This window comes from Schistocerca serialis, chromosome 9 (assembly GCF_023864345.2).
Source record: "Schistocerca serialis cubense isolate TAMUIC-IGC-003099 chromosome 9, iqSchSeri2.2, whole genome shotgun sequence".
Taxonomy (NCBI): Eukaryota; Metazoa; Arthropoda; class Insecta; order Orthoptera; family Acrididae; genus Schistocerca; species Schistocerca serialis.
The window spans coordinates 428,248,693-428,272,662 of record NC_064646.1 but is presented as its reverse complement, the minus strand read 5'-3'; the positions used below and the strand labels follow the sequence as shown (position 1 = coordinate 428,272,662).

Genomic DNA, 23,970 nt, shown 5'->3' with positions numbered 1-23,970 from the left:
AACCAAACACTTCTGCATTGTGGAAATCCTCCAATGCAATGCTCCAGCAGGCAAACAAACTTTTCGTCAATTTAAAAGTGGTGGTTCCATTTCCCTGAGAAATAAAGACACTTATGACAGAAATGGTGGCTCACATCTACAGTAGCCTGCTTCTATTTTATCTGCCTATAATGACCACGAAATTGCAGTCCTTGGTATGTGTACTTTGCCATCAACTTTTCAGGGAGTGACGAAGTATGTTTCCTTTCATGTATCCAATCTACAAACAGTGCAGACATTTTTAGCTTACATTTATTTGACTTGTTCAGTTTAAGTGTTCAGAACAATGTTTTACAAACCAGTAATTCTGTGCCTCACACTAACGTTCTTGACTTGAGTTGTAAGTAGAAGGAGCTGTTTGAACCGGGTATAGGACAGGCTAAAGATTCTGAAGCACATTTATCTGTGAAGAGCAATGCGTATCTGCAATTTTTTTGCACCCAACCTGTCCCCCATGCATTACTTGAGCTAGTTCCTCAGGAACCACGAAGATGGCAAGACAATGGCATTATCCAGCTCGTTTCTGCAAGTCTCTGGGCATCGCCCATTGTCATTTTGAAGAAGCAATCAGGCAATTTGAATTTGTTCACAGACTTTGAGACAACAGCAGTGGATTCTTTTCCTCTTCCAAGCCTGGCGGAACTGATGGACAAACTGAGACATGGCAAACACTTTCCAAAATATATTTGCCTGAGGCATATGCACAGTTACCACTTGATGAACAGTTCAAGCAATACTTTGTGGTAAACATTCACTTAGGTTTGTTCCAGTTTCAATGACTATCAATCGGAAGTGCTGCAACTCCTGCTATTGCTCAACGATTCTTGATACACTTAAAAGCAAAAGTCTCTTCTTGTGCAAGATATTTAGGCGATATTTTCGTCGTGACTTGTACGCCTGCTGAGAGCTTAGCAAATTTAAACTGTTTGCTTCAAGTTCCTTCTGCTGCTAGCTTAAGGTGCTGCAAGAAGGTACTTTTTCAAGAAAGAATTGAACTGTCTGGGTCACACATGTGCAGTGTACACATCTTACTAATTTGCACTTGACTTGCAATTACTGATCTGCTGGTATCCTGTAATATGATTCTGCTTGCTGACAAATCATCGGTCTTTGATGACCTTGTTCAGTCATGCAAAGCTAGTCCTACGTCAGATGGGGCAAAAATTGCAACGTTGGGATCTGATACTGATTTCACAGATCATTTCTGAAACATGGGATGGTTGTTAGTTTCCTTTTGTTGTCTCCATACATCCACCACTACTGCAAGTGGGGTATCATCTTTGTCTTCCAGTTTTTGTCTTGAAAATCTTTCAAGGTCAATGTCTATGACTATAGATTACAATTCATGTCAATAGACTTCCAACAGTTATGTACCACTTATGGTGTAATCCATGTGACTACTGCACCTTTTCACCCACAATCGCACATGAAGCTGAATGGTTCATTCGAACATTCAAAAATCATATGGAAAAACTTCATTCCTCCACACACAGAATCAGATACTGGAAATTTTCCTGTCCTCCTATTGCTCCTTCCCATGTGAGAGCAATTCGCCGACAGAACTGCTACTTCTGTGACTGCTGCAGAAACATTCCGTTGCACTAGGTCGGACAAAATTTCAGCCACAGAAAGAAATCCTTACAATGTCTTGGGAAAGAGCCAGCATTGGGAGTATGGAGCTATTGCCAAAGCAATCAGTCGTTCATCTTATGTCATCCATGGTGCTCCTGGGCTACTGCAGAGCCATCAAAAGCAGCTGCAACACACGTGCGAGTATGTCAGTGATTGTGCGGCAGAATGTTTGTCCACAGATCCAGCATGTCACTCAGACCCTCAGTTGCAGTCATAACTATCCCTCTGCCAATCGAGGCTGGTACCTTCCGTTGTGGTGCTCATGGAGATCGACACTCTGCCACCGTCTTCGCTGCAGCTTCTGCCCCCGGCACTGGCATCAGCGATGCTGGTGCCTGCCCAGCTCCCAAACTGATGCCTGTGGATGATACACCCCTGGATAGTCATCATGCTGCTAAAGAAGATCCTCTTGTTGGACAGGCAACCGCAGCGTCTCTCTCTGGATGTGGGCATGCACCCTGTGACTGGATCTCTGGCCTGTCTTCCCAGTCTTCCGCGCAGTGTATATGAGGGTGTGGGCAGGGAGGCACCATTGGCTGCAGTTACATTCCCTGCCTCTTGACCTCCTCTTCTGCATCTGCATTCAGTCGTTCATGATGACTGTGCAGAGGTTTGGGGGGAGGGGGAAGGAGGAATGTGGTACTGTTCAAAGACTCCGTTGACACACCACGGTCAGGAACGCCCATTGGTATCAAAAACATTAACAATGTGTCGCTGCAATTCACAGTGAAGAATGGGAGAGGCTAAAGAAGACATGCAGTCTCTCTTAGCATAGCAGTGCCCTCACATGGAGGTCAATATAGAGAAAAGTATGGAAGCACTCAGCTCTCTTTGTGACCTCAACAAGTAGGATTAAAGTGTTATTCAGGTCTCAGGTGGAAATGTTCTTTTGTAAATGTTGTTACCAAAAATCTCGAAAAGTATGTGATCGATTTACTTCAGATTTCTACACGATACTCTAATGAACATCAGACTGACAGAGACTACATATTTTAAATACATGTATAGTATGTAGATACATATAAACATTGTTAGCAAAAATCTCGAAAAGTTCTTAAAGGATTTACATCATGTTTGTGCATGATACTCTAATGCACATTTGGATGGATACAGGATATATATTTACAATGTATATCATGTATAAATATATATGTAATATAGAATGGAGAAATGTTGTTACCAAAAATGCCGAAAAGTACTCGACCAATTAGCTTCAGTGTTTTAGACGTTACTCTTATGAACATATGATGGACACAGGCTATATATATTTTAATCTATGTAACACATAACATGTATGTGTAATATATGTGGAGGAAATGTTGTTACCAAAAATCTCGAAAAGCTCTTTACTAATTTACATCGGAGTTTTTCATGATACTCTAGTGACCTTTGGGTGGATATAGACTATATATTTTTAGTGTATGTAATGTATAGTTCTTAACAGATATACTTCAGATTTTTAGACATTGATGCAGATATGAGCTATACATTTATTTTAAATGTCAATGTATGGGTTTTCTTTTGTAACAGACTGCAGAAAGAAAAATGCTGAGCTGTGCTGTGAAAATTTGCTATTTGGCTTTGTTTCTCACAGTCAGTTGAACTATGATATCTGGGTATGTAAACCATTAGACAAACATTTTCTCACATATATATGCTTTTTCCTTCTGTGTAATTTCATACAAAAATTGTATACACAGCCATACACTGTTTTGTGTTCTTCCTCACTGGTAGTTTTACATAACACAGGAAAGTTGTTTGTATGGCTTTTTGGCTTATGATTACTAAAGAATCGGAATGTTCAAAACCTTACAATCCTACCCATTCTCGGATTAAAACTAGGCAGTGTCATTGAAGTTAATATACTTACAGACCCGGCAGCTGGAGAGGTTTTCTCATACCCCGTATATCAATGACCCCAACAGATTTACTCATTCATTTAAAGCGACTTCAGTTCCCAGTCCTGAATAAACCAGGCTCAGGATCAGAGAGAAGGGGAAAGATGAGGTGTACAGAGAGGGAGGGGAAGAAATGGACGTATAGAAGGGGAGGAGTAGATGGACAGAGAAAGTGGAGAAGAGGTAATGGATGGAGGTAGAAGGAGGAGATGAACAAAGAGAGGATTGAGGAGGAGATGGGCAGAGAGAGAGGGGGGAGGAGATTAGGATGTATCTTCAGTTCCGACACCAGTTTGTGAAGCACGACCAAGTTTTCTAGTTTAGTACATTTCCGTAATTACAACATTTTTGTTGACTGTAATTTGAACACTTGCTGCTTGTAATAGTCAAAAGAATTGTTATTTTGCACAAGATAGCTGCTGTGTTCAAAATGTAGTCAGTAAAACATTGTGGTAATGAAGACATAAATGTATTACGCAAGAGTACACTCAGGATCTGTGCTGGGTGGAGGGAGTGGGCTACTCATATTAGTTTTGCAGTGAGTGGAGAAATAATTTTGAGGTTTCACATTATCCAGCACTTATTCTGTTTTTCTTCAAATTAATACTGAGTTGATGCCTGTATGTGTTGCGGGGTAGGGTACAAACCGAGTCACACTAGACCATCACATCACGTCAACTTCAGGGTGTTTTCACAATGGACACAGCCCAAATCACAAGCCCAGTACCATATGATAAATGGAAGAAAGCTGGGGTCACATACACAACAACAGTGTCGTCACAGCTAGTGGAATACTGCAGTTGCTGTCCAGTTGCATGTGCGAACTCCCAGCTCTTAGTGGCACAACTTCAAAGACGCAACGTTTGTCATGCCACAAAAAGTCCAATTTGGGTGTACTTTGTTGCGCCACTTTCCTTCCACTTCCTCAATCTAGTGGCAGTACACGAGTATTCTATCGCAGTTATCATGGAGTAACTGTTGCTGTAATCCATTCAATTTCAGTGTGTTTTCATTTTATTACCGAAAAAAGTGAAAATAGTGGTCAGCACGTATACTTTCTCAGCTTCTGGAACTACAACAGCAACAATTGCTTCTCTGCAGCAGTGAGTGTGTGTGTGGGGGGGGTGGGGGGAGGGGGGGTCAATATTTTCAATTTAATGACATATCCTACAGTCTTAAAAAACTGTTAAATGAAAAATAAATAAACTTAATATATGTAACCACAAAAGAGAATTATATGAACTTCGTGATTTGAGATACCAAGCATTGTATATTTTGCGGATTATGTGCAGGAAACAGCTCCTTAGTGTGTTGTGGCAGCTGTTAAACTAAAAATTTGTTATTCGAAATTCCTTTCTCAACGAATATTATAACATTCTAAAGTCTTGGAAGACTATGGTGTCTAGAGATGATTGCCTCTGCAGACAGCATTTTCATCTCCAGCTGTTATTTCTGTTATATGTGTTTGTGATCAGTGATTTATCCATGTGTAAAATCTATCATCAGAGCCAAAATTTATGATTCGGCTTCCTTGTATTTATCTCTTTTCACCACTCTAATGGCAAAACCAAAACAATGACATTCATAACCTCCAATGTGACTTCAATTGACGTTAACCTGAAATCCATGTAGTCATGTAGAATTTGTGGCGTCCTGTGTGAATGGAAGCTCATGATGCCTCTACAAAAAGCAACAAGCTGTCGTCGCACATTACATGCGTGTGTGAAACCGGCTTAAGGTTATGAGTTACCGTCCATGATACAAAAAGTCGGAGTATATTCTCGAAATTGAGAAACTAACAACGATCAAGTTTATTAATGGCAAAAGTAAACTTCATGACGAATATTTTTTAACAATTTTGTATCATAAACAACTGAAAGTAAAACATTTCAAAACATCGATATTTATTAGATAGTGAAAATATTTATTTGATAGTGAATATGCACAAACACAGCATACAATACTGAGAAGCAATAAATAGAGTCTGTTTAAGAAGCAATACATAGAGTTTGATTACCTTGCCTTTCCTTATGTAACGAATAATGTCATCAACAATTGTATTTTTCTCCTTCATATAGCTGACTGTTGCACTTAATAAAAGGTTATTTAATGAAAATTCATTCATCCACTTATGTTCTTCTTTATACACAATGTAGGTGTCAGCCCTGTCTGTCATTATAAAACCCAAATCGTTTGTCACTTTCAGCTATCTGGCCTCGCTTGTGGAACGACAAAAAAAAAATCTCCAAGTCGTCAAGGAACATTTGGAATTTGTGAAAGCAAAACAACAAAAATAATGATCACGAGGATACAAAATCATGAAAATCACTGGTGTAATATGTGCGAGTGTGGCGAATATAGATTAACATTTGATGTTAGCAGACGACGTCACTGTCAAACCTTTCTTCCAGGGAAATCTTGAGGTGAGATGACGTGACGTGATGTAACGGTCAGTTGACAGACTGTGTGAACGCCACCATTTGAAATGCGCTGTGGAATTTTTTGAGGTGACGTGACGGCGAGCATGAATAGGCCTTAAGGTCTGTGAAGCTCTTTTTTCCCTAGAGATGGTAGATGGTGCAGCTACTCACGCGCTGGGTGTCCCATTATGTAACGTCATTTGTAGATGGGTGAAAGCCCGTAACGTGAAACTACAAAAATAAAGCTACATAAAAGTGGCTCTTCATGGCAACGGAGCTCAGTCACGATTATCGTAAATAAATTAATGATAATGAAAATTTTTTTGAGTTGTACAGTGCGCATGGTATGTTTTAGATACTTATATTTTCAGTGAAGGTATTGATTATTAGGTCTCTACTGCTAGTTCATATTTTTCGATTAACATGTAAAATTAATTTTCTGGTAATTACCAAAAATTATTAAGCATTTTAAAGGTTACTGTATTTCGAAACAAATTATTTTACTTTTCGAAAGAGAGATATAGAAATGCGTAACAATGCACAACGATTTTATTGCGATGACGCTGATCATTGGTAGAGATTCCGCTTGATTTCCAGTGTCGACTGGCTTTTATTATGTATCGAAGTATCGATGTCTCGTTATTCGAGTATCGATGTAAAACGTCAGTGTCTTGTAAAGTAGTGTACAAACTACTCCGAATGTTTTGTGTTGGAATGCGGTTATTTTGTTAACGGGCTACGTAATTTTGTTCTGTGCGGCACAAGTGTATGTTTTTATAACCGTTCAGGTGTCGGGGAAGCAAACAGCTTTACCAGTGACAAAAAACACGGTTTCTCTTTGCCGTAAAAAATATTTCTTCAGTTGTTCAATAATATGGTGCGTCTTGGATGTGTTTATTGTGCTGCTTTCTGTGTATTTTTTGCAGAAAGGCGAAAAATACGTGTACTAGAGCAAAGACTTATCGATTAACTTTGATCGTAAGCGCATGCGCTAGAATAATAATTCCGTGTGAACAAGAGAATGTCGAGTTTTCTGCCATCCTTAGTTTACTTGGACGCTGGCTGTTCCAAGGTCTGTTACCATGAGGAAAAATCGCTGTTATGTGAATTCGTCCTGGTTGTGTCGCCTCCACGATGAATGATATAAACGTTATTACGCGTGGGATCAAGTCACTGTATACATATGGCACGAGTACAGCGATGAAAAGTACTTTTGGGTAGTGGAGTCACTATATAAATGGACCTGTTTGGTGCACAGAAGTTTTCTCATTAATCAAGTTCCTCATTAATGGTATAAGTTCAAACAATTATATAATGGCAACTGTAGAGTATGATTTAGACACTTCTGGAGGTTTAATGCCCGTAAGTAAGGAATGCAGCCATATTTGTTGCAAAATGGCTTCTGTTATATGTAATATATTGAACGGCACGTTACAGTACCGTCAGTTGTAGTTACGATTGTTAGTAAGTAATTCTTAAAATATCTTCTTTTTGTAATTAGCAAATCCAAGCCTTGATAGCGCCTCCAGTTAGTGAAGAGGTTGTCAAAACAAAGAAAAAAGAGTCTAAAGAATTGCATCCCTACTACAAGAGACCAGGGAAAGGGCATAATCACGATTGTTGTGATGCTTGCGGTGAAGGTGGCGACCTGTTATGCTGTGATAAATGTCCAGCTTCATTTCATCTTCAATGCCAGTGAGTAACAGTGAATTTCTGTCCTCTTGGATATTTGCTGCATAAGGAAATGTAATATAAGTAATGCATAAGTAGTAGGCCTAGTTGAAAGGATTTAAGTAAATAAACAGCAGTTTATTTTACAAATGTGTTAATCTCACCATAAGCAACGTATTAATTTATTTTACAAATGTTTTAACCTCATCATTAGTAACCTGTTCAACATTTCACCAAAACTCACCACTTTCCAGTGACCCTCCCTTGGATGACAAGGACATTCCGCTTGGTGAATGGTTATGTCATTGCTGCAGAACTGCTGGTGTAAGTTATTTATCAAAAGTAAAATTACCATATGTTTTTTATATGAATAAAAAATTCTTGCAGCAGTGAATGTCATTTTCTCAAGTGTTTGTAACTTTTTGGTACTTTTTAGAATAAATCTGAGAGACTTGCCGTGAATTCCAGTATTTTAAACACAAAATGTGAGAATAAAATCTTTAAACATGTGAAAGGTAATATTTCTTTCCTTTGTTACTGATTTTATAGTTCAGTAATTAATATTCTCCATAGTTGGCATTTCAAAAGTTGTTGCATATGCAGGGAGATGCAGAGGGAAGAAGGAGTGTGAAAAGAATGGAAGTGAAACTGGGCATGTGACCATAGAGAATGACAAATTATTATCTGAAAGTGTTAAAAATGAGGAAAGTGCAATGGATGTGTTGATTAAGGCTGCGTCAACAATGAATCCTAAGCAGTTTGAACTTCCCAGAGAGCTGATGGTTCCACTGCCATTTCCTGGTACTGATAAAGGTACGTAATTCCTTTATAATTATCATAATACCAGGAAATTACTCTGTTATGTATAACATTTTTGTGGTGGACACCCTTTTTGAATTTTCATACTTCTGGAAGTTATTGAAATATATAAAAGTCAGGTCAGCTGAAGAATGGGATACAACTTGTTGGGTTTGACCAATGACATCATATTTAAGTCATAGATTATAATTTGTTGAGCCATAGATAGTGAAGCACTTAGCCTATCTTGGGAAACGAAGCAGCAGATTGTAAGTTTAAATAAATGAACGTATCATTTAAAAAAAAGAAATTGCGCATGTTTTGTTGTTGCCGATCATTTTAAAGAATTTGTGTGCACGTTTTAATTTAGCGATGTATCAGCCACGAGTAAAGAATAAGATATCAGTGTCAGGTTTGTCATTCTGTTCGTCATGTATAATACTAGTGTTCTCTTTTTCAGTTAAGTTACAGGATACCAGTGTTAGAGGTGTTGTTTTCTATGCAATAGGTCATATCTGTATGAACAAAGTACTGGATACTAATGTAAGAGTTGTAGTTTTGCTCTCAAAAGATTATCTGTCTACAAAGCAACAGACTGCTGGTGTTAGACATGTTGTTTTCATCGATATAAGTAATATGAGTATCCTGTTCTTCAGTATAGGATACAAAATTTAGGTACATGTTCCATTCACTACTGGTAATACTAGTGTCCTGGTCTTCAGTTGACCTATATAGGTTATTTGAAGAACAGGATATCAGGTCAACGGTTGCTTCCGATCCCGCCCGTCAGCTTTGACCTGTGATGTAATGGTGTGTGATGTCACAATGGCGCGGAGTTTAGTTTATGAGTGTGTTTTGTTTATAGATGTCGTTTTGTTGCAGTTGGTGGTGTCCTCTGGTGGTGTGTTTGTGGTTTGCGTGTTATGTGGTGTATTGGGTTCATTGTGGTGTTGTTGCTTGTTCTGCAAGGTATTGGTTTTGACTGTGCTACGAACGGAATTGGTTTTATTGAGTTAACAATTTAGTTTTTGTTGTGTCTAAGTTATTGTAGTGCTGTTTGCTATAAGTCGTGTGTTATTTTGTTTAATTTAATTTGTGGCTGCTTTTGTTAGGTATGGATATGACAGATAAATTTAACAGCACTTGTTTGCGTGCAGAAATGGGGGGCAATGCGTTGTCCCTCTAAAATTTTTGCAACTGTATGGGCTGCTGGCAGAAGCGATTAGGTGCAGCGTGTGTCGGCAGGAAATGCAGTTGTCAAATGTTGTCTCGGACTGGGGACGGCTACATGTGGCGGTGCCGTAGGCACAACCTATGGTGCTCCATAAGGTGTGGTACCTGCTTTGAGAGGTCTAGGTTGAGCATGCAAGAGTTTGTGTTGATGACATATTATTTTTGCTATAGATCCTCTCCCAGTTTTTGTGCGCATGAGAGTGGTGTGAGTGAGAGAATGGTTCGTGACTGGTTTTCATTTTGTAGGGAAGTGTGTTCTGAGTAGGCCTATATTAAGCAGAGGGGTAAGTTGGGTGGGCTCAGGGTGGTGGTGGAGGTTGACAAGTCGCAGTTTGATGAGAAGTAGTAGGGAGGGGTAAGTCTCTGGAGGTTTCTGGGTGTGGGGGGCTGTTGTATCTGTGGGTGGTTTTTCAGAGCTTGTTTTTAGGGTTTTGGAGGGGCGGACGAAAAGGAAATTGGTGGGATTTATTGAGGAGTTTATTGAAGTGGGCAGCACAATAGTTTCCGATGCTTTTTCATTTTATAGGGGGTTGGGCGAGAGGGGGTATGATCATTTAGTAGTTAACCATAGTTTGGAATTCAAAAATTATGAGACTGGGGCATGTACAAATATAATAGAGGGGTTTTGGGGGGTGGTTAAGTCAGTTATTGGGAGGGGGAAGAGGCACTCTTCTAACCTTCAGTCTCATTTAGATGAGTATTGTTGGCGGAAGAGCATCCCTGAGGGCTACTGCATTTTACGGGTTTTCTTACGGGCAATTAGTAAAATGTATAGGCCGAAAATGGTTGGTTAAGGAGGTGGTGTGAGGGTGGGTCGCTGTGTCTCGGGGGGTGTACTTGTTTGTGGAGGTAGGTGGGTGGGGGGGGGTGGTTTGATTATGTTGTGGAGGATCTATTTTGTTGCAGTTGTTGTTGAGTTGTGGTGTGCGATTGAGATTTGTTTATTTTTTTGTTTTTATTTGTTGATGGGTCTTTGATTTTGGAGTGATGGTCGAGGTTGGGAGGGGGGTTGTGGGTGGGTTAGGAGTTTCTTTTGGTTGCGTTTTTTTGTTGGTATGTGTGTGTGTGTGTGTGTGTGTGTGTGTGTGTGTGTGTGTGTGTGTGTGTGTGTGAGAGAGAGAGAGAGAGAGAGAGAGAGAGAGAGAGAGAGAGAGAGATATTGTGGTGTGTGTGTGATTGTGGTGGCTGACCTAGAGTTCAGCGCCGTAACTTTTTGTGGTTAGTAGTCATTCTTTTCGGTGTATTTTTTGCATGTTATGATGGTTGGTGGGGTACTTCTGTGTTGTTTGGTTGGTGGTATCGGTGTTCTGGTATTGTGAGTTGCTGTTGACCTATGTAGGTGAAGGGAACTGTCCAATTCCAATGTACGGTCGTGTTTTGGCATCGTGAGCTGCTATTGACCTATAAAGGTGAAGGAAAGTGTCCGATTCCAATGTGCAGCTGTAGCTATGTGTGTTTTGGTATTGTGAGCTGCTGTTGAACTATATAAGTCAAGGGAAGTGTCAGATTCCAATGTGTGTCATAGCTATGGGTGTTTTGGTATCATGAGCTGCTGTTGTGCTGTATAGGTCACAGGAAGTGTTTGATTCCAATCTTGTTTGTGGAGGTGTTGGTTTTAAGGTGCCAATAGTTGTGGTGGTGATGATGTAATTTTTGGAGTTTTATAATGTAGTATCGACAATTGCAGTTGAACTGTATAGGTGAAGGGAAGTGATAGATTCCAGAGGATATTGTGTGTAGTGGGGATGAGGAATTTTGTGTTGTCGATTTATTTCGTCATTTTGTGTCGTTTGGTATGGTGGTGTGTGTTTGTTTATATTTAGTTTGCTCCCACCCATAAACCCCCAATTTCCCACGCTTGTCCTGTTTGTTTGATTGTATTTTTGGAGTAAGATGTGTGTGTTGGTTTTTCGATCTATTTTCGTCTTTGTTGTCATGTTTACGTAATGACATCATAGGCACCATATTGGAGTTGTTGTGGATGGTCGTTTCCGCCATATTGGTGACGTCATGGGTCAGAGCAGACGGTTGGAATTGGACGCTTCTGTATTCCCCAAGGTATGTTGTTGTTTTTGCTTTGTTTGGTTGGTTGATTTTTCCTTCACGAGTAACATAGGTATCCTGTTTCTCAGTTGATGAAAGGATTTCAGTATTAAATTTGTTGTATTTTTCATGTAGTGTAATAAGTTTTGCTGATATTTTTGTTAGTGTTTCTTGTTGTGGCTATGTTTTTAGTTCTGGTTTTAGGTCATACCCACTGTAAGTCTTCTAATTCCCATGTCTGTCTTGTTACTTTCATTTATTGTATGGGTTTTGATTTTTTTTTTCTTTTATTTTTACGTAAGTGACTTTTACAATTATGAGTTCACGGGACGTCTGTACGATTTTTGTTCTCTATGCTACATTTCGTTGTTTCAGAACATTCGGTTGTGCTTTTAAATGTTGGTCATCTGTGGCTTACCCATGGCTTACCCATGATGTCTTTGATCGAAAGTCAACGAGTTGTATCCCATTCTTCAGTATTTCCCAAACGTCCTAACCTTTCATTCTTTAATTCATGTATACTAAAGTGCTTGGCTTGCAACTTGGTTAAAAGAAGTTTTGGGGCAATATGTTTTAACACTTCATTTTCTGCATCGAAAAGAAAGTAGCAGAATTTTTATCATTTAGTATTGTACATACTATTTACTATTGCCCTGGTGGAGCAGGAGTATAAACTAATTACTCCAATACTAAACATGCTACTGAAATAGTGGTGACATCTTCACTTTTCAGAGCCAGGCACTTTACTAATTTGCAAACAGAAATTAAATGTGTATGTCATATAAAATGTGAGATTTAACTATCAATACATTGAAAATAATGTTCAATATGCTATAATTGACTTGTAGCGTAATAAGCCTGCCTAGTTTTTGTTCCAGGTCATAGAAAAGTGAGCATTAACTTTCAGTAATTTTTTAGTGTTTTTTAAATGTGTGTTGTGACATAGATGTTTGTTATTGAAATGTGGCATGGAACAATCTGCTTTGGGGGGGGGGGGGGGGGGAGAATTACTAATGAAGACCTGTACACTTTCCCCCTGCTGCACATATTGTATTTTGCTAATACATTTATTTCATGTAAGTTGAAGCATGGTTTTAGGTGACTCATAAGAATGGAGAAAACTGGCCATGGTGTTTTTAGCACAAAAATTGAAAGTTTAAATGAGAAAAGTCTGACCTCTATCCACAAATTTTCAGAGGCTCCTCAGTGATGTTTTCTCATTTCAGTACAAGGGGCCCATGTTCCCCAGTGGCTCAATGCAAAATAATAATACAGGCATAGTCCATATCAATTCAGGTAGGCTAGGAAAAAAATCTTTAGTCTCAGATGTTACTGAATTTAGCACATGTTAAAATGAAGGACTAAGTAAGGAACACACATTTTTTTGTTTTCTCCAAAAAAATATATGTTCCAAGATACAGCCCTTCAAAGATGACACTGCGTGTACCACGTTGAAGGTGTGAAGTATGGAAAAAAATTTAAAATGCTGTATCTCTGGAACAGTTCTAGATATTTTGTTGTTTTTTTTATTTGAAAGATAATTGCTTTATAATTACAAAGAAATCTTCCATTTGGACTTAGCTGTCAAAGTTCTACTATAGCATTCTGTACTTTTTAAATAATTTATGTTTTTTTTTTTTTTTAATGCGAATCCATACCATAAAGTTCTACATCCCCTGAAAAGGAGAGCTTCCACTTTTAGGTTGAACAGGTTTTATAAACAATTGAAATTTTTGCCATACATAAAACGTTTTATTACCACATTATCACATAACAGGCTCATAAAAATCAAAACCAGCCTTATGTAACATAATTTTAGTTTTGGAAGATCAGTAAGAGACTCATTTTCAAGCATTTTAAATGGTTCCAAAATGTATGTGAAAGGTCCAAAGACTAAAAGTTTTAATTTATACAACTTCTGTGCACTCAGTTTTGTACTGAAATTAGCCAGCCAATGAATTAAAAGTATATTCCACTGCTTCAGTATCTTCCTTTGGTATAGAGTGGTGGCTTCCTGTGGAACCAATAGGAACTGGAGCACTTAGTCTTCATAACATTGTGAACAGGAAGTGAGCACTGATGGTGGTGTTGCTGTACTGCAGCTGGAAACCTATATCCAGCAGCTGGTCCATGTGGTAGCATAAAGTTCACAACAATTTTGTTTAACTCATAACTAGTGTCTATAACCTCTGCAATCCACCAGTCACAGTAACACACACACACACACAACTATAAAAAAAAAAACCTTCTCAGGTTGTGAATCTGAATATTATCCTGATGTTTCTGAGGTGTTGGCTGAACAAATGAAATTTCTTCTTTCTTGCACTTTTAAGTGCATGCAATATGAGTTTGCCCATCACTTTGAGTCCAAAAATGTGTCTTCTGAATTCCTTTCCCAGGAGTGGTTTGTTTGGACCATTCTTCCTTTTTTTTGCTCATGGAATTCTTCGATTTCCTCTTTGGACAAAACGATGAGGGCTGTGGATGTGTAAGATTTCGTGACTCTTGCAAAATCCTCAGCATTCTGAATTGCTCGTCTGGAAAGATTGATTGTAGCAGGTGCTTCAGCAGGCCTTATACACAATCACAAAGCCCTTTCCTATGACCGGTAGCACTGTATACCCAGTCAGTTGGCACAATTCAAACAGCTGGTAACAATTTGTAAAATGATTAGGATTACCATCAGAAATAATGATGATCTTCTGTGCCCTTGTTTGCAGTAAAAGAATTTTGCGCATTGCTAGCAAAGCATGTGTCGAGTCATGTCCTGTGTCATCACTTAAATCTGCAACACTTGTGGTCTTGTTTTGAAAATATGTCACTCCTGTAAAAATTGAAATCTGGTCATTACTCCAATGATACACTTGTTCTTCTTGTGGGAGAATTACAGACCGGTCCTCAGCAAAGTCACAGTAAAGGACTAAACATAGTTCTTCAGCCTGTACACAACCTTTCACTTCTACAATGTGTTGTTGTTGCAGTTTCTTCAGATGCTGATGGTGTGTTACTGCTTTCACTGACCATTTACCAAGTTCATCAACGAAACTGTCAAAGGCACCAGTTTTTTTAATTAGTTTATTTTCCTCCCATGTTGCATGTGTAATTTCTGCAGAGTTATCTGCTACATCTTCCAGAACAAATGTCTGTAAAGATAGTCCTCACTTTCCAGGGCAGTCACCACATTTTTGAAACAAACAAGTCTCTCGCTTGACGTCGGCACGACGTCTTGGTCGGCATACAAAGCCTGTATCTCGTCATAAATCTTGAACACTATGATGTTGATGCAGTGAAGTTGGTGATCCCTTGGATAGTGGATACTGCTTTCGGTTGATGAATGATAATTTTTGTAAAAACTAAAATTCTTGGTTGTCTGTTCTTGAAAAACCAAGTATTGAGTTCACTTTAAGGTTTGGCCATTTATTAGTTCCACTTACCAGATTATGTTTACTGTGAGGTGCTTTCTTTAAAAAATCGTCCCAGTTCCACCAAGTTCTTATTGTTTATCCAATTGGGAGATGACCCAAAATGCCTTTCTGCAGCCTTGTTTCCATGCTCTTTAGCATATGCAATCACTTGCAGCTTAAATTGCAATAGTACTGCAATTCTGTTTTTCAGCCACAGTTTGCAAATAAAACCACAACATAGGTATGACACAAATGGATACCCACACTAAACACAACAATAATTGAAGCTTGAATGAACAATATGACAACTCTTAATGAAGGCGCATATGCATTCACTGAACTCTGTACAGGTGGAATACTCAAAATTCACGAGGAAGCTAACAATTAATTGCTTTAATCCAAAACAGAAATGTTGAAGAAATGGAGCTTATAGGTACCTAGCCTCACTTGCTGCCAATATATGTCACATTCAGTTCTTGGGCCTATTTTGGAAGGGAAAAAATAAGTCTTATTTTCCATATAGCGGAGATGCCGAGTCGCAGATAGGTAGGCACAACAAAAAGACTCTCACCAGTCTGGTTTCAGTTGCCTGAGACTGCGATCACGTGTGTGTGTGTGTGTGTGTGTGTGTGTCTATCGATGAAGGCCTTAATGGCCGAAAGTTTTAATTGTGAGAGTCTTTTTGTTGTGCCTATCTGCGACTCAGCATCTCCGCTATATGGTGAGTACCAACGTTCCTTCTCATAATATTGTACATTCTATCCTGAATGTTCCATTGTTTGATCAAAGTCTTATTTTCCGGTAGTTAGGCACTCTTTCTGTTGCCTTCCTAATTGATGCTTGTGGAAGTGTCATTGTATTCTTTCATATGGCTTGAAAATGATAGTTTTGGTTCAAAGCAGTTATAGAAATAGTATTTGCTAAAAATATTAGATTTTTTGTGTGTTTGACTTCATAATTTTCTACTTTGCAAGATTAATTACAAAACATGGGATATTCCAAGATTCTTCAGTTAACAGAATTTGTTAGTTCAGTAACTAAATCTACAGCATCCATATGGGAAATATTTTTGTAACTTACACCCCCACCTTCCACCCTTCACCCCCTTTCACCAACGCCACTTTCCACAGAAGTCGCATTGCTCCACATAATATAAGGAAATGCAGGCAGTTCCCAGTTTTCTGGTTGGAGATGCCAGTGGTAGCAGTCATGTGTGTGTGTGTGTGTGTGTGTGTGTGTGTGTGTGTGTGTTTTCTTTGTGGAAGCAGACTTTGGCCGAAAGCTGTAATTTGTAATGGTCTTTTTGTTGTACCTGTTTGCAACTCAGTGAATCATCTGTACAGTAAGTAGCAATCTATCCTTTTCCTAATGTTATTTATAGCTAGTTCCCTGTTGGTCATTTATTAATAGCAACTTCGTAGTTTTCATTATGTGTGGTCTCTGTCACAGCTAGCCATAAACTAAAATGAGAAAAAATTGTTGTTAATTTAATGTAGATAATTAACTTGTGTATTTAGTAAGATTCTAAAATATGTTCCATTTTCCTGTAGGTCCAGGAGCAAATAGAATTAATTTACGCAGAACCTCCTCTGTGAAGAAGAAGCCATATGAGTTGGACAATGGTCTCGTGCCACTACCTGTTAGATCATGTTTTGAGTGTCGAAAGTGAGTCTCCAATAAATCAGTGTTAAGATTTACATTAACAATAGTAAAGTTCTTTATCATGTTCATTTTGTACATGTTCTATAGTTGCAAATTTACCATGGTTGAGATCATCAGTGCCAGGTTTAATAAGTAATTGTCTGCAGGCCTCCTGGCCTCAACCTTTGTTAATCATTGTCCTCTCCCATCCAACCCCTTCTCCATTCCCATTCCAGCACTACACAGTCCTCATTCCTCAATCACAAGCAGTCTTTTTACTTCTCCCTTTTTCCGCTATCCCCCCCTCTTCACCTCTCCGCTCCCTCCATCTAACCTCCTGACTGCACATAGCTGCCCTACTCTCTTTCCATCTAGTCCCTCCGCACTCCCCAACAGCATGTCACTGTCCGCCACGCGTACCCTACTATCCCTCCCCCTCCCCACTCCAGCCTCCTCCTTACCGCCACCCAGCCGCTCCCATCATGTACCAGTGCTGCTGCTCGCAGTGTGGACTCTGTTGCCTGAGACTGCAGTCGTGTGTGTGAGTTGCATTTTCGTGAGTGTGTATATGTGTTTGCCATCTAATTTTGATGAAGGCCTTACTGGCCTAAAGCTATTCTTTGTGACAGTCTTTTTGTTGTGCCTATCTGCGTCTCAGACTCTTCGCTATGTGATGAGTGCAACTTTCCTTTTCACAGTATTGTTACATTCCAACCTGGATTTTCCATTGTTACATTTTGTGTAACTGCATAAGGTTTCTGGTGGGACAAAATATGATTAATTGGTTGATGACTCATTGTTTATTCTGCTTTTAGGACACAAGTGTATGCAGATCAGGAAATTATTCACTAGGAAATGTGACAGGGCATTAGACCAGGTGCTAAGACCCACTGAAATAACTTTCATTGTACTAGGAGGAGTTGGTTAGATGTAAAAACTGTAGCTTTTGTATTGATATTTACATCTCAAGTACTTTGTGAACATGTTAAACCAATGTCTTGAAGATAAAAATTGTTAAATGAAGAAAGGCAGCCATTCAATGTGTAGAAAGACATTGAGCTGTCAGTTGGTGCATAAATAAAAATCAGGCTTTCAGCTCAGCTTTAGATTTCAAGTTATTCTACAGGAACAAAAAACCCAGGGCCAAAAATAGCTACTTAAGGCATAACTATAAATCAGCAATATTTTCTAATGATGATGTCATAGTTTTCAGACTGTTTTTCAATTGCTCACATATCTCTATTCATCGTCCCAGAACATACAATTCCAAGAATGGGACAGGAAACTGTCATGTCGTTTTACGCAGCAAGACAGATAGTAGTTGCATTTTTGAAAATAATGACATGCTGTAATTTTAATGCTTCTTTGAATTCATTTGAAAATAATGACATTTAATGCTTCTTTGAATTCATCATATTTTACATGTTGTTACCATTGTAGTCATTTGTCCTAAGACTGATTTTCTGCAAATCTTGACACTGGTCTCTCCTGTGCAAGGTTTTTTTCATATTTGCTTAACTATTGCACCGTCTATCCATTTAAACCTGCTCACTGTTTTCAAGCTTTAGTCTCCCTTGACAGTTTGTACTCTTCACCTATCTTTCTGTTACTGAATTGACTATTCATTGATGTCTTGGTACGTGTCCCATCAACCCAAGCCTTTTTTAAAAATCAAGTTGTGCCATGGTTTCTTATACCCAGTTTGATTAAGTACATCTTCGTTAGTTATCCAATACAACTAACTAATCTCCAGCATTCTTCTTTGGCACCATTTTTGTCTGAACTTCCAGCTACATGCAAGACAAACACGTTCAAGAAATACTTCCTTTCACTTAAATTTAGATCAAATGTTGCCATATTCCTCTTTTCAGAAACCCTTTTTGCGCTATTGTCAGACTGCATTTTCTATCCTCTTTACTTCTGCCACCCTCAGTTATGACCCCCCCCCCCCCCAAAAAAAAGACAGAACTTATCCTTTACCTGCAGTATCTCACTACCTCATCCAGTTCATTCGACATCAGCTGATTTAATTTGATTACACTTCCTTGCCCTAGTTTTACTTTTGTTGCTGTTCGTTTCATCCTCAACTAGGTTTCCTTTCCAAATTTCTGTGTACTGTAGTGTTTGGAAGATGTACAGCTTGGGACGATGTACAGCTTGAATAACATGGGGTGTAGGGTACAACCTTGTCTCACTCATTTCTCAATTACTGCTTCTTTTCATGTCAATCAAATCTTGGCACAATAGCCTGGTTTCTATACAGGTTGTGGATAATCTTTCATTGTATGTATTCTATCCATGATCTCCTTAGATCCCCAGGGAGTGTGTTCCAGTCAGCATTGTCTGTTTTTTCTATTTATTTTTAATCTCTCTTCTTCAAAATCTCATTTGATCCCCCCCGTTGGTTTTTACCGCTCTTTCCATTCTTCAGTAAGTAACAGTTCTTAGTATTTTACGTTTAAGACTTATTAAATTGATGATGAGATAATACTCACACCTGTCAGTACCTGCATTCTGTGGTAATGGAAGTCTTCTTGAAGTCTGATGATATTTTGCTTGTCACATTACCTTTCATGCTAGGTGTAACAGTTTTTTCATGGTTGGTTCTTCTGAGGCTGTTGTTAATTATGATGGAATATTGTCTACTCCATGTGTCTTGTTTCAATTCAGGTTTTTCAGTCCTCTTCAATTATTCTCTCAGTATTGCATCACCTGTTTCATATTCATCCACTACCTCATAAAATATCAGTGATTTATGTAGACATATTCCTTCCACCTTTCAGCCTTCTCTTCTTCTTTGCTTAGTATTGGCTTGTCATCTGCAGTCTTGATGTTCATACAGACGCTTGTCTTTTCTCCAAAGGTTTCTTTAATTTTCAGGGAAGTGGCATCTCCCTTACCAATGGTCATACTAGCTTCCACAACTTAGCATTCGATCTTTGTCAGTTTGCAAACACTGTGTTTTTTTAGTTTTTATTTATTTAAAAAAATATTTTCTCTTTTTGTCTAATATCCCTTGTGCTAGCCAAGGATTTCTGTCTGACCTTGTCTTTTTACGTAGTTTTTCTGCTGCTACACTCATTATTTCATCCCTCAAAGCTACCTGTTCATCTTCTATAGTATTCCTTTTCTCTGTTTCAGTTAGTTGTTGCCCAATGTCCCCCACGAAATTCTCAAAAACTGTTTGAGATTCTCCATATCCAATCTCCTTAATCTCCAAAATTTTTTCATTTCTTTCAACTGATCTCTGCATTTTATAACCAATAAATAACAGCTTGCATCCTTATCTGCTCCTGAAAATGTTTTGTAGCTTACAACTTGGTTAGTAAATTATTGTCCTACTATTATATTATCTAACTGGAACATTTCAATGTTTCTAGATGTCCCATATCTCCCCCCCCCCCCCCCCCCACACACACACACACACACACACACACACCACCACCACCACCATGATTCCTAAGTTCACAATGGTCAAATTGTGTTCTGTGCAAAATTTAATCAGACAGTTTTACCTTTTGTTCCCTTATTCCAGTGCATGTTTTTGTACCATATTTCCTTCTCTTCCATTACTCTGTGATGGCTTCCAGTCCCCTGTCACACTTCAGTTTTAGTCTCTTTTTAGTGTGCTGGACAGATTCTTTTACTTTGTAATATATTTTTTCAGTCTTAGAAAAATGCTATTTTGTTAGTTTAACAGTTTCTAATGTGTGACATTAATCAAATGAATATCCCAATGCTTATCAGGATCTGATAGAGTAATTCATTGTTGGTGTTAACACAGAATTTCAATAAATCGTTATCATATGCTGATTCAGTATCTTGATAAAGATCTAATACAATGTTACTATTCAATATTTTTGAGTGTGTGTTAATACTGTACAGCGTACTGCTTTTTTAAGCTATCACCATAGTGAGTGGGCATAAAGAAAATACCAATAGTATTAAAAAGTAGCAGTCCAGTTTTGTATATACATAGGGATCCATAAAAATTTAGACACTGTTTGTTAGTTAATATCTTTGGAGCAGAATGACATTACATTTGCATGGTAGCATAGTCGATTGGTTTCCCAACAGATCTTCGCCCACATTTTCCAGCTGATTACAGTGCAACGATGAATGAAGTAAGATTGTCATCTGAGCAATACAAGGTCTTATTGAAGTGGTACAGAAAGTAGGATAACGTGATGGAGGTACAGTGGCAATAGCGTTATGTATATAGAACTCAGCCTCCAACATATACAACAATTTATCGTATTCAGGATAAATTTGAAGCCGATGGAACTATTCTGGATGTGCATAAGGAAAGGTCTGGCTGACCAAAAACATCAAGTAGTCCAGCATCCATTGCTGCTATGCGGCAACATTTTACTAGGTCACCTCAAAAATCTGTGAAGCAGGGTGCACGCAAAAGCAGGTTAAGCTGATAAAATGTACAGCAAATTCTGAAGGTTGCAAAATGGAAAGTGTACATTCTAATATTGTTGCACACTGTGAACAAAGGGTGGCCTGGATTGAAGTATGGAGCACACCAAGTAGTTTGAGGGTTTTGCTTTGTGAGGATGAATGGCTTGCAGGGATGGTTATCTTGTCTGATGAGGTGTAATTCAAACTTAACAGTACTGTAAATGGCCACAACTGTGTGTACTGGGCTACTGAAAATCCTCAAGTTCACGTGGACAAATGAGTTAATCTGCTGGGTGTAAATGTGTGGTGCGGTCTGTCATAGCTTGATTTGATTGGCACATTCTTCTTTGAAGGTACCGTAACCAGTGAGGCGTATCTTCATATCCTTCAAACATTGGTTTAACCTGCTATGTGAGAGGTGTATGGAAGTGAAAGATTTTACTTACAATTTGTCACTCTGTCTCACTACCATGGAGATGTCAGAGCCTACTTCTTTGAAAATCTACATGTACAATTGACAGGTCAAAGAATAACTATTGAGTACCCACCACGGCCTTTAGACCTTACACTTCTTGACTTCTACATATAGGGGATCTTGAAGGTTATCAGCAGAAGCTAGCTATACTGAACGAGCTACAAGAAACATTTGAGGTATCTTGTGCAACTATCACACCAGCAACACTGATAGCCATAGTTCAATCTACAGATCAGTGTTATCAGCGTTGTTTGGCTGCTAATGAGTATCACACCAGCAACACTGATAGCCATAGTTCAATCTACAGGTCAGTGGTGTCGATGTTGTTTGGCTGCTAATGGGTGTTACTTTGAACACGTAAAATTATCTTCCCCCTCCCCCCCCCCCCTCGCGCAAAATTTGTAATGGTATGTAATTTTGCTATGTTAACATTGATTGTCAAAGAATGTCTACATTTTTCTAGACCATTCTGTAGTGATCAAGACTGGTCAATAAAATACTAATACAAATCTCAACATCATTGCAACGTAGTTCTTATTTCCATAGTAAAAACTTCCTGCAGTCAATAAATTCTGTTGGTTATTTGAAGTCTCACAAGTAAATTCAATTCAATTGAATAACTACATTCTAACTATTTATAATCTTTAGCAACATATTGTAACTGTAAAATCTGTGTAAGACATGGTATATTCTGTCACCAGTTCAGGGTTTCTTTGTCGTACTTGAATAATTTTAGTACAATTTGGCTTTGTTTCTTCAAGCTCACATTCAGTATTCTTCAAAGTTTTTGTAGAAGCAAATTCTCAGTATCTGATGTGTTTTATGTTAATTTAACATTTTTCATTACTGCAGGTCCAGGAGAAAGCTCTGTGTGACCTTTCCTCACCCAAAAAATTGAACTTTTAAATACTAAAGTATTGATTCATAAGTCACGATAGGTTATAACACAAGTGGTCTACTAACCCAAGAATTGGAAAACAGAATCACTTAGAGCAGAAATTTGTATTTATTTATTTATTTATTTGTAATGCAAATATGGTAGTAAATATATTGTGTTTTTTCACTTTGATAAATTTGATTGCTACAGAACAGCAACAGTTACTATGTATTTGAAGTTCATTTACAAAGGAGTATATCTTTGTAGCTTCCTGCAACTTGTATTATAAATTCCGAAATATTTGTTATTAAATGTTACAGAAGCTGCCGGAAAGCACCATTAATAGCATGTGATTACTGCCCCCTTCTGTTTCATCAAGACTGCTTGGATCCACCTCTTACATCGTTACCATCAGGAACTTGGATGTGTCCTAACCACCCGCAGAACTTCATTGTAAGTAGTAATTCCTTTTTTTATATATTAACTGTAAGTAAAAAAATGTGTTGATTAAGAAGAGAGAAAAACGTGGGCCATGGTAATTGACACTTAATTACCAGTATCAGAAACTGTAGCGGGCTGACTGTTACAAGGAAAAAGGTAGAGACAGTGAAAACTGCATATCGTATACTTCCTCTTGTTTCTCCTGTAACAACCAAAGGAACGAATGTAGTGAACATATTTGTCATCAGTTGTTCTGTTGTTACTGTAATTTCCAACTCTGCTGTGTGATTGGCATTTGCGACTCATTTGTGAGTACATGACTGACAAATGTGGAGTCTTGAGCATTTCCATTACTACTTTCTGGGCTGTACTGTGAGTCTAATCTCTGTCGCCCTATTCCTCCCTCATAGATCAAGCCAGTAATTGCAGGGTACAGGCCTGGCAACCCTGGGGTTCCCAAGCTGTAGGCTGATCAGTGCTACCAATCCTCCTATTACTGTAAACTTGGACATGCATAAACAGCCACAGTGAAGTGTGACAGTGGAGTGTTGTGTGCCTCAACAGGCTTAACTGCCTGGATTTGTTATGGAGTGAGGGGAGGGGGTGGGGGGGGCTACTTGTCTGGCAAGGTGGTTGACTGTTGAGACAAGATAATTCCTAGTGGGCAACCCCTGGAGCAACAATTCCACCCCACTCCGAATTGTATGAGGCTTATCCAGGCAAGCAAGACCATCTGGGCGATATTTAGTACCCCATGAGACCAAAGTAGTCCTTACACCTTAAACCCAAACTCTTGGCAGAAAGGGAGGACTAACACTCAACCAAGTGGAAAGTCCTCCTGAGAAAACACACAGTAAAAATTGTGATAAATAAAACAACAGGATATGAGCTGTGAAGACGGGTCGTGAGTCTTGCTTGGGTAGCTCAGTTGGTAGAGCAGTTGCCCGTGAAAGGCAAAGGTCCCGTGTTCGAGTCTCGGTCCGGCACACAG

The 23,970-nt window shown here is 38.7% G+C and overlaps 1 protein-coding gene across 1 annotated transcript in view; it reads left to right on the top strand.

Moving 5' to 3' along the window:
- The first annotated feature begins 6,667 nt into the window (after positions 1-6,667).
- LOC126419058 (PHD finger protein 12) overlaps positions 6,668-23,970 on the top strand; it is a 52,868-nt gene continuing 35,565 nt past the window's right edge. Inside the window, exons 1-7 of the mRNA XM_050086134.1 lie at positions 6,668-7,351; positions 7,491-7,684; positions 7,915-7,984; positions 8,097-8,175; positions 8,264-8,473; positions 16,689-16,803; positions 22,859-22,991. Coding sequence (XP_049942091.1) covers positions 7,304-7,351; positions 7,491-7,684; positions 7,915-7,984; positions 8,097-8,175; positions 8,264-8,473; positions 16,689-16,803; positions 22,859-22,991 — 849 coding nt within the window. The 5' untranslated portion in view covers positions 6,668-7,303. The remainder of the gene's footprint in view (positions 7,352-7,490; positions 7,685-7,914; positions 7,985-8,096; positions 8,176-8,263; positions 8,474-16,688; positions 16,804-22,858; positions 22,992-23,970) is intronic.